This window comes from Mus caroli, chromosome 7, assembly GCF_900094665.2.
Source record: "Mus caroli chromosome 7, CAROLI_EIJ_v1.1, whole genome shotgun sequence".
Taxonomy (NCBI): domain Eukaryota; kingdom Metazoa; phylum Chordata; class Mammalia; order Rodentia; family Muridae; genus Mus; species Mus caroli.
Window position 1 is genome coordinate 128,622,203 of NC_034576.1, and position 11,210 is coordinate 128,633,412.

Here is an 11,210-nt window from a genome sequence, read left to right on the forward strand (position 1 = left end):
CCTGTGCTCTGGCTGATTCTGAGTGCTCACCTTTGCCTAAACCACTCCTCAGAAGCAGACATGTCCCTGAGTTTTGTGGACCCTTTCGGCAAAGGATTGAGCCCAACGAGAGGCTTCTGGGAAGTCTGGGTGTACAGCCAGACTTGTTGCTACCAGGAGGCAGGCTCTGCTCACGTGGGGCCTTCAAAATGAGAACATGCTGTGTGACAAGGCTTCCTGAAGGGACTTCAGCTCTGGAGTAGAAGGGAGCTGGTATAGGCCAAATATGTGAAAAAGCTGCTCACTTAGTGAAGACAACAGATTTGGTTTTTTAGACTGAACTAAAGCAGTGGTCAGGGCAGAATTTTGAAAGTAAAGGTGTTTTTCCTTGCTCTGCACAGTCTCAATCATCCTGACCTGGAATCAGTAGCCTAACCCCAGAAGCTGAGCTGCTTCTGTTGTTGATGTCATTATTATTATTATTATTATTATGACAGGATTTCATGGTTTCTAGGCTGACCTTGAACTCACTACACAGCTAGAGGACCCTGCACTCCCGACTCTCTCGTCTACATCTCTGGTTTTTGGGATACAGGGAATAGAGTACAGGGCCTTGAGCATACCAGATAAACGCTCTGCCACTAGAGCTACAGCTCAGTTTCTGTCTTTGATTTCTTGATATAGTTGCCTTGTCTCCTCCTGGCTTGCCTTGTACATACTGCAACCTTTCTGCCACTGCCTCCTAAAAGTTGAGATTGCAGGCATGTACCACCATGGCCAACATTCACTCCTCCACCCACCCCGATCTCAGACAACTCAGCCTGGCCTTGGACTTTACTATATATCCAAGACTGGCTTTGAGTTCTGGATCTTCCCATCTCTACCTTACCAGGACTGAGCTCACAGGCCACCATAGCTGGCTTGATGTCATCCTCTTCTTCATAAATGCTTTGTCCTCAGGATTGGTTTCCGCCTAAGGACAAGGCCGAAAGACTGTATAGTCTTTAGCTGCTGCACTGCAGAGAAAGCCCAAGGGTGAGAAAAAAAGAAATGATTTAATGGGAAATAGGCCAAGTGCTGGGGTTAAAGGTATACACCACCACTGCTCGGTCCTAAGCTCTCTTATCGCCTTGGACTAAACATTTCTCCCATAAGTAGCTTGTCTATCTGCAAAGCAGAGTAGAATTTAGTTCCAAGTGTAAGGGAGCAAAAGGGGCGGGAACAACAGGAGAGGAGACCAGCCGAGTTTCTTATCTCATGTTTATGGTCCATCTACAGGCTCAAGTGATCCCAGTGCTACCAGCAAAAGCAGCCTTCAAGTTTCTGCAAAGGAACCTAAGCAACTGTCCTCAAGGCCACAAGTTAGCGATGTCAAGGCTAACGGGAGTCAGAGTCAGCAATGCATTGCCTAGTTGTGTTACCTCCAAACAGTGATTTTTAGGTCAATTAAGAGGAAACAAGAATTGAGAGTTTAGCTCGGTGGTATAAGCTATAGCATGTGTCAAGGCCCTGGATTCAATCCCCAGCACCAATACACACATGCATGCACACATGCACAGAAGCACACACATGCATGCACACACACACAGAAGCACACACATGCATGCACACACNCACAGAAGCACACACATGCATGCACACACACACAGAAGCACACACATGCATGCACACACGCACAGAAGCACACACATGCATGCACACGCGCACAGAAGCACACACATGCATGCACACGCGCACAGAAGCACACACACAGAGGCTTTGTGGGTTTTGCTGTGACAGATTGTTGGAAATCTGAGTTGATTTGGGGGGTTTACCAAGAACATTTTATGGGACAAAGTATTCCCTCAATAACAATTCTCCTCCACCTTGTCATTTGTATCGCTACGTCTAATTTTAGCTTGGGTACAGCACAAGCGACTTCTCTACTGTAAGCATTCTGTCCCGATGGCCTAATCTAATGTCTTTTTTTGGTGTTTTGTTTTGTTTTGTTTTGTTTTGTTTTGTTTTGTTTTGTTTTGTTTTGTTTTGAGACAGGGTTTCTCTGTGTAGCCCTGGCCGTACTGGGACTCACTCTGTAGACCAGACTGGCCTTGAACTCAGAAATCCACCTGCCTCTGCCTCTCAAGTGCTAGGATTAAAGGCATGCGCTACCACCACCCGGCCTAATTGAATGTCTTATGGCAAAGCTTTTGGAGAGTGCCAGGATGAAGGCAACCACACATCATGCTTTCCTCGCACAGGGCTCAGAGCCAGTTTGCCTTTGTGCCCTCTTGTGGCAGTCTCTGACCTATCTCAGTGGGTCGGAAGTAAGGAAGGCCTAGGCTTTGACTTGGCTTCTATGTTCTTGTAGAATTTGACTTATACTGTAGAGTCTGCACTAAATTCATATCCTAACAGTATCAGGTTAAATCACACAACCTGCTATAGGTGTCCACAGAGAAGTGTAGACTGTTAGCATGGATTTGGGGTAGAAGCTGTCTGTCAATATAGAGAACAGTGGGAGGCAGTGGGAGCACCTGGCACTTCATTTACTGGGTTCAGGTGCTCCCCAATTTATGATGGGTTCATGCCTCAATGAGTCCACTGTAAGATGAAAATATAAATAGGAAATGCAAAAGTTGGGGGGCGTCATCACACACCTGCAACATGAGCATGGGGAGCTTGAAGCAGGGGAACCATGAATTCCTGGCCAACCTGGGCTACACTGTAAAACCTGTACACTGGTTAGTTCTATTGTCAACTTGACACAAACCGGTCACCTGGGAAGAGCGAACCTCAGCCGAGGAAGTGTCTGGATCAGACTGGCCTGTGGATGTGTCTGTGGGTTGTTTTTTTGATTGCTGATTGACCGGGGCGGGGGGGCGGGGGAGGGCAGCTCTCTGTGAGTGCATTCCTCAGCAGGTGAGTCCAGGCTACACAAGCTGGCTGAGGGACTGAGGGAACTGTGCTCACTGGTTGAGAGCACACACTACTGCTGCAGAAGACTCCAGCTTAGGTTCCAGCACCCACATCAGGCAGCTCGTGGCCACTTTTAAACTCCAGCTCCAGTGGGGAACAACTCGGCACCTGCACTCGTGTGCACTGCCACACAGGCAAAGTTTAAACCGAGAAGAAAGAAATCTGGCTAGGTAAGAGCACTGACTGCTCTTCTGGAGGTCCTGAGTTCAAATCCCAGCAATCACAACCACCCGTAATAAGATCTGATGCCCTCTTCTGGTGCATCTGAAGACAGCTACAGTGTACCTATTTATAATAATAAATAAATAAATCTTTAAAAAAAAAAAAAAACTAGGGAGAGGTAGCAAAATGGCTCAGCAAGTAAAGGTGCTGCCGCCAAGCCCGAGTTCAATCCCCAGGACCTACATTGTGGAAGGCAAGAAGTGACTTCTGAATGTTGTCCTGATTTTCACACTTGTACCATACACACAATATATAATAAGTGTAATTTTTAAAAAGTTAAAATGCTGCCAGGTGTGGTGGCACACGCTTTTAATCCCAGCATTTGGGAGGCAGAGGCAGGCAGATTTCTGAGTTCAAGGCCAGCCTGGTCTACAGAGTGAGTTCCAGGACAGCCAGGGCTACACAGAGAAACCTGTCTTGAAAAACCAAAAAAAAAAAAAAGTTTAAATGCTGACTTGGAGGCTCTGGCTCAGTTGATAGAGTGCTTGCTTCGTGTGCATGAAGCCCTGGGTTTGATCTCATCACCTAATAAAATGCGGAGCGGTGGTGTGTGCCTTTTTGGGGTGGGTGGGAAAGACAGGATCTTTCTATATAGCCCCATTTGTCCTCGAACTCACTCTGTAGCTCAGGCTGACCTTGAACTCACAGAGACCCACCTGCCTCTGCCTCCCACTCGCTAGGATTAAGAGTGTGTTCTCATTCTGGGCCAGTCCTGTTCATTTATAATGCCAGCACTCAGAAGATGGAGGCAAAAAGTTCAGAAGCCCAAAGTTTGGAGCAACAAGACAACTCAGTGGATAAAAGGCACGTGCCAGGCAGTTTTAACCCTAGTTAATTCTAGAACACTTGTAAAAGTATAATGAAAGAACTGATCCCACAAGTTGTCCTCTGATGTCACACACACACATCTAGGCCTCCCCTCAACGATACTTAAAGAAGTTCAAGGTCATGCTCAACAAAATATCAAGTTCACAGCCTGGGTACCAAGAGACTGTCTCAAAACAAGAGTACGCTGGGCAGTGGTGTTGCATGCCTTTAATCCAGCACTTGGGAGGCAGAGGTAAGTGGATTTCTGAGTTCCAGACCAGCCTAGTCTACAAAGAGAGTTCCAGGACAGCCAGGGATACACAAAGAAACCCTGTCTCAAAATAAAAACAGAAACAAGAACAAAAACAGAAACAAGAGTATACTTTCTGTTGAGTGTGAATGACTTTTGCACCACTGTAACGTAACAGGGGCCTGGCAGGTCATTAATTCCAGCATTCTGGAGCCAGGGGCAGGAGCTATGTAGTGAGTGAGACCTTGCCTCAAAATGAACAAGTTGAACTATTGTAAGTTGGAGGCCATCCATCCATGGTCACACCAAGTATACTTTTTCTTGTTCTGGTACCACATTGTACTGTGTCTTCCTAGTGTGCACAATTGTGACTCTTGGTCATTGTAAAAAGGCACATAAACTTTTTGTTCTTGTTTTTGTATTTGTTTGTTTGTTTTTAGACAGGATCTCACTATATAGTCCTGACTGGCCTGGAACTCTCTATGTAGACCAGGGTGCCCTTGAACTCCCAAAAATCAGCCTGCTTCTGCCTCCTGAGTGCTTGGGATTAAAGTCATGAGCCATCCTGGCTGGTTTTGATGAACTTTTAAAAGAAGTTAAATTTGTATATAAGTTTTGTTTGTCTTGTGTTTTGAGATTGCAATCCCCCTGCCTCCATCCCCCTAAAGCCAGGCTTACAGTGGCAAGCACTGGACTTGGCCAGAGTGAACTTGTGCTTATGAGCATCACATGGCTTCCTAGTTAGGGTGGTTACATAGTTTCCTTTTTAAATGCGCTTGAGTAAAACAGGTAAAGGGGTGGTTTTTCAATGCCAAGTAGATACAATATAGCACGTGAGCCTCAGGGGACAGACCTGGAAGAAACGCTGTGTGAGAGATGACGTTTGGGAATCCCCATGGCACCCAGCATAGCAGTTGCTACGGTTATGACTGTCACTAGCATTATCTTTAAGGGGTATTAGTTGAAAATTAACTTTGAGTCATCCTGAAATTTATATGAATGTATGCATATACATATATATGTACACACATACACACAGGCACACATATATATGACCAGTCAAGCCACAAGAGTTAAAAAAAAAATAGTGAGTTTCTCAATTCTCTGCAAGAGGCTGGGAATCCTTTCAGCTACGGAAATCTGAGAAGTTTCTGGAAGGCCCTGAAGGGAAAGATTCTGTCAGTGATTTCTCTAGTTCTAATAAGGAATCCCCGAAACTGAGAGAATCAGACATTATATGCACGAGATGAAAACGGGGTGGAAAAGAGGGACATTCTGCTCGGGGTCCTTCCTGATCTGAGATCTCCGAGGTTCTAAGAATTGCTGTAACAGTTCCTGGCACAGAGGCTGTGCCAGAGACAGGTGAGGCAGAGGGCTGTCAACCAAAGGTCAAGAGTAAGTGGTGGCGTGTTCATCTCCTAAGAAGCAGGTGCTCAAGGGTCCAGCAGCTAGGACTGTCCATGGACACTGAGGACGGGGTGTTCTTGACCTTAATTTTCTCTCTGACGGAAGGAAGGTTGTTTTCAAACCCATCCTTAGAAGATCTACAATCTAGGGTTGCTCATTTTGCCCAGGACCCCGTGTTTCTTATGCACGCCATCAAAGGGGAAAAGGTCAGAGGTTGGAAAACCTGAGCTCAGAGTCTCATGTGGTATTTGTTGAGGCTCTGTGTCTCTAAATGAGCCATGAAGTACAATGTAACTTACTATATGTGGTGTAGTATGAACCTGCAAATCTCTGGGCCTTAGATTTCTGTTTGGAAAAACAGGAACACTAGTAGTGTGTCCTATTGGGTTACTATAAGGATTAAATGGAGACATAACTGTAAAATCTTGTTGCAGGGCAGGTACAGATGCCACGGTCAGACTGCCATCTTAGCATGTTACCCTGTGTTTGATGCCCCGCAGAAAACAAACGCTACAAACAAATGAACAAACCTGTCTGTCCTAGGGCAGGCACCCAAAATATGGGCTCTGTCGTTTCTGAAGCCGGACACCCAGATGGATACTGCTGCAAGCATGCTGCCCAGAGGTGGTGCTGTTTTAGGTTCTAAAGCTAAAAGCTGTACCATGTGTCCCTCTCTACAAAGTCTGTGCTTCGGCCCTGCCCTGGTAAAATAACAAGCAACTAACAGATGTCAAAGCAATGAATGATTTGGGCTAGGTAGGGTGGCTCACACTTTTAATATCAGCATTCAAGAGAGGCAGAGGCAGGCAGATCTCTATGAGTTCAAGGCCTGACTGATCTACAGAATTCCTGCACAGACAAGGCTACATAGTGAGATCCTATTTAAAAATAAAAGGCCCACTCCGTTGCCACCAGGACAACTTCCACAAAACCACCTGCCAAAAGAAATATCCGTGAGCCTGTTAGCTCGTGTGGCATTCCAGAGGAGAGATCAACAGAAAGAGGGGAGAGGGCACAGCGGAGGAATGCTGAAGACAAGGCCTTTGACTCAGCCTTGCAGGTTGGGTGGCGTCACGGGCATCCTGAACAGAGAAGCAGAACCTTCCAGAGCAGGTGGTTGGCTGGTAGTCCACAGAAAGCAGTTGCCCTGAGGTAGAATTGGACACCCTTCAAGGAAGCCAGGCCTATTCTTGTTCTTCTTGGCTCTAAGGAAACCAGACATTCCCGAGAGCACTGAGATAGGACCAAAAGCTTGCTTGGTTGCTTGATTTATTGGGTGTCACTTTGAGTCCTGGCTGGCCTGGAACTACATAAACTAGACTGGCTTCAAACTCACAAACTCTGCCTGCCTCTGTCTTCCGAATGTTGGAACTACGGATGTGAGCTACCATGCCCAGCCAGACCAGAAATTGTCCTAATGTTCCCAGCTGCACAGGAGGTGACTGGATATGTCCCTGAGAGCTGCAGCTGACCCACAGCCTGCTGTGAGGCCACTGATTCTGTAGGTATCCTAGCTTCCGGCCCCATCTAAGTGCAATGGGCTCCAGGCTCTACAAGCTGGGTTAATGAGAAGGGACAAAGGCTCAGCCCAGAGCTAGAGTGAGGGCTCTTTCCTCCCACTTTGGCTGAGTCTGAGTGTTGAGTAATGTTTCTGCTTATTTCTTCCAGTATGCTCCATCTTCTTTCTCTAATAAAACTCTGCGTTCACCTCAGCTTGGGTTAGCAAATGGCTGGCAGCCAAGAATGGCATTCCCCGGCCTCTCTCTTCAAGCATGTGACTAAACTGTGAGCAGGTGCTATGTGTTCTACTATCAAATGGTATCCTTAAAAATAAATAGGGTTGAGCTGGAGAGATGGCTCAGCAGTTAAGAGCATTGACTGCTTTTTAGAGGTACTGAGTTCAACTCCCAGCAACTACATGGAGGCTCACAATCATCTGTAATGGGATCTCATGCCCTCTTCTGGTGTGTCTGAAGACAGCTACCAGGTACTCAAATACAGAAAATGAATAAATAATTCTTTTTAAGAACGAATAGGCTAAGTGGGAGTGGTGTTATGGGCGCCTAGAATTTGAGGCTAGAGGGCCACTTGAGTTCAGGAGTTTGAGACCAGCCTCAATAGAATGGACTTGCCACTTGTAACTTAGGAGTATTTACTCATAGAACTTGTGTGTGAGAAAGAACATTGTTTCATCTGAGTGAGATTGCAACATTCCAAACTCAGACCTCAGGCCACTCTACACTTGGTTCAACCATCTTCTCATTTGCTTCACATTTGCCTGAACACCGGTCCACCATGCTTAGGGAGAGCTTTCTCGCCAGCTCACCAAGCACCCTGTCCTGGAAGCCAGCCTGGTATTTCATGACTGAATTTGAGCCCTCATTCGCTTAAAACAAATCCTCTGCATGGTTTTTTGTTTGTTTGTTTGTTTGTTTCTCAAGACAGGGTTTCCCTGTGTAGCCCTGGCTGTCCTGGAACTCACTTTGTAGACCAGGCTGGCCTCGAACTCAGAAATTCGCCTGTCTCTGCCTCCCGAGTGCTGGGATTAAAGGCATGCGCCACCACGCCCGGCCCTCTGCATGTTTGAAATCATGGATGTGTTTTTTTTTTTTCCATTTTGCAAGTGGTATTAATAGAAACATTCTCTTCCAAAAGCAGTTCTATATAATAGGACCTCACGGTGCTCAAGAATATGTAGGGGACTGGCCACAGGTTGTCTCTGGGACAGCACTGCAAAGAAACAAAGCAACTTCCCTGGAAGAAACCATAGAAACAGGCTCCTCAAAGCATCTGCATGCATTAGAGCAAGGCAACAATCACGGAGAACTGTTCAAGCCCATATGCTACGCAGTAAGGACACTCCCATTCCAGATCCAGTCTCCTAGAGAGACACACCATGGACACAACCAGACACAACACACCCAAACACAACAAAGACACACAACACATGCCAAATCTGACACTGCTATACGATTTATTGTTGCTGCCACCCAAGGGCATCCGATTTATTTCCCCCACAGTTCTTTTTGGGGGCTGCCTTCCTAGCTCTGCCCATCTACCCTCTGCTCCTTGCTCCCATCTTGCCCTTTTGCTGGGTCTGGAAGGGCTTTGTTTTTATTTTTGATGCCACCTCTCCAGAACTTCACTTAGGTGGGGAAAAAAAATCAAGCAGGCCTAGGTCCTGCTTACAACTCCTAATTTCTCCAAGGTCCTGTATCCATTGCTGGGTGTGATGTCCTGTGTCCATTGCTGGGTGTGGTGTCTGTGGTCTGGCCTCATCTGTGCAGAGGGAAAGCAGGCAACGAAAGGAACAGAGATCAGAGTTTGAATTCCACCTTTCCTACTCATATTTGCTATTACCTTAGAGAAGTACTTGACTCTATCTGCCTCAGTTTCCCTTTCCATAAACCAAACTTCCCCTCCATTGGAAAGGCTCCATGGGAACGCCCCCCACCTCTGGTTACCAGGGAGCTCAGTCAAATATGGGTCTCATATTATTTTAGATGTAGAATAAAAATAGTGTCACAACACTATTGTTTTGTTTTTGTTTGTTTGTTTGTTTGTTTTTCAGACAGGGTTTCTCTGTGTAGTCCTGGCTGCCTTGGAACTCACTCTGTAGACCAGGCTGTCCTTGAACTCAGAAATCCACCTGCCTCTGCCTCCCAAGTGCTGGGATTAAAGGCGTGTGCCACCACACCCGGCCAACACTATATTTTTTCATTTGTTGATATGCCAATGTGTTTGCATGCATGTGTGCACATGCGTATTCTCGTGTGCTACTTTGAGCATATGGAAGTCCGTGGACATTGTGGGCACAGAGGTCCTTGTAACTCAAGAGAAACACTAAGAAGTTTTAATCATGCCGGGTGTCTCCTCAATGCAGGAGATAAAGCCAAATACCTGCATTCCACTCAGAAATCTGAGAGTGGATTTTGTTAACAACCCAGTGGGCTTTTGGCTCTGTGTGGAGTCAGACCTCCCCAGCTTTTGCTATAGAAGCCGACCTCACTCAACTTCTCCAGAATGATTATCCCAGACTCTCCCCTCCCTAGACCATTACCCACTCTTAGGAGAGATGTCACATCTGCCTGCTGACCTCCATGCTATTGGTCAGAGACCACACGAGATTCTAGGCCTTTAGCTCTAGAACCCACCCTCAAGGACATTCAGTGTAGTCACACCTCAAGCTTTATTGTGCTCCTGGAATTGAACTGATGGACTGATTGTTGCCTAGAAACCTCTTCCCACATTGTACTGTGTTTTAAATATGCTGACAGTGAACCGCCTGGAGTTAGATGCCCTGAAATCTGATCCATGTTGATGGAAGTCGGTCTGAATGGAGTTTTCATTCTTATCACTTCCCTGCCTAGACATCTGCAGGGTTCCCTCAGGAACACAGCTTGCAGTTGGTTCTCTCCCCTTTTATCACGTGGTTTCATCCCATGGGTCCCAGAGATCAAACACAGGTTGTCCTGCTTGCCTGCAAGTGCCTCTACCTGCAGCATCACCTCACCAGGACCAGCTTTTGGTTCCCCGCTTCCCCACTCTGCTGCACACTTAGGCCTATCTCCTCTACTGGCTCTCTGGCTCTCGACTCCTCACCTCCAGCTCTGTCTCAGCGCCAGGCTTTTTTCCTTTCAGAGTTCTGGAACTTGGTCAGCAGCTTCCTCTCGTGCCCGCCAGGGCTAGGGCGGTTGGTATTGGCCGCAGCTTCTCTCTTGGTCCGACCTTTCCGGCCTCCCCCGACTGGTGGAGCAGGAGATAGAGGAAACAACGGGCAGAGGAGGTATGTAAGGTTGGGACAGGTATATAAATGGCCAGAGTGAGGTCTGAAGCACTCTACCCTTGCTGTTTACTCAAGTATAGAATGAGAGATGCTCGCTGTGAGTTCTCGGGGCTCAGGAAGACAGAACTCAGTGGATGAGACTAGAAGGGGTTACTTGGGAGTTGGGAATAGATTAGCTAGGAAAGGTAAACCAGGGTACCGGGTGAGAAGCAGATTGGCTGACCAAGGAGCTGCCATGCAGACCTTACCGACACAGGGATGGGCCAGGCTGTACTGATCATATTCATCCAGGATTCCATCTTCATCCTCTAGGTTTAGAGGTTGCTGGGAAGGGTTGGCTGTTGGTGGCAAGCTGGCCATTATGCCTAGTCTGCTTTCTCCAAAGTCCTGCTCTGTGTTTCTGAATGTCTGCCCTCTCCCAGTTTCTCACCCTACTTATAACGCTGTCTCCTCCCCCAAACCACGGGGTTGGTCCCCGCCCTCCAAGCCCTGTCTGATGTAATCTGGCCTTTTCCCAGAACTGCGCCCACAGACAGCAGTCCTGAGCAGAAAGGAGCACCCTCCCCTCCCTCCTCCCTCACAGGACTCACCCAAGCACAGCTGTGTTTTTCCACGTGGAAAGCTCCTGCCTCGGGGGTGGAGGGAGCAGACAGGATCTGGGCACAGTCTTTGGGATGTTGGCCAGGGAGAGCAGAGGGCCATGGGCCAGTTCTTCCTATCATTTCAGCCTCTGCCACAAGCCCCTCCTGGGCCTGGGTCATAGTTAGACAGACAGACAGACAGATAGACACACACACACAC

General features: G+C 47.3%; 1 protein-coding gene across 1 annotated transcript; it reads right to left on the reverse strand.

Moving 5' to 3' along the window:
- Nucleotides 1-8,578: 8,578 nt before the first annotated feature.
- Nucleotides 8,579-10,837, reverse strand: Nupr1 (nuclear protein 1, transcriptional regulator). Its single transcript, XM_021168276.2, has 3 exons — nt 10,658-10,837; nt 10,226-10,369; nt 8,579-8,902 (listed from the first exon to the last, which is right to left on the reverse strand). The coding sequence occupies exons 1-2, from the start codon at nt 10,767-10,769 to the stop codon at nt 10,239-10,241; spliced, it is 243 nt and encodes an 80-aa protein (XP_021023935.1). The 5' UTR covers nt 10,770-10,837; the 3' UTR covers nt 8,579-8,902; nt 10,226-10,238.
- Nucleotides 10,838-11,210: the final 373 nt, after the last annotated feature.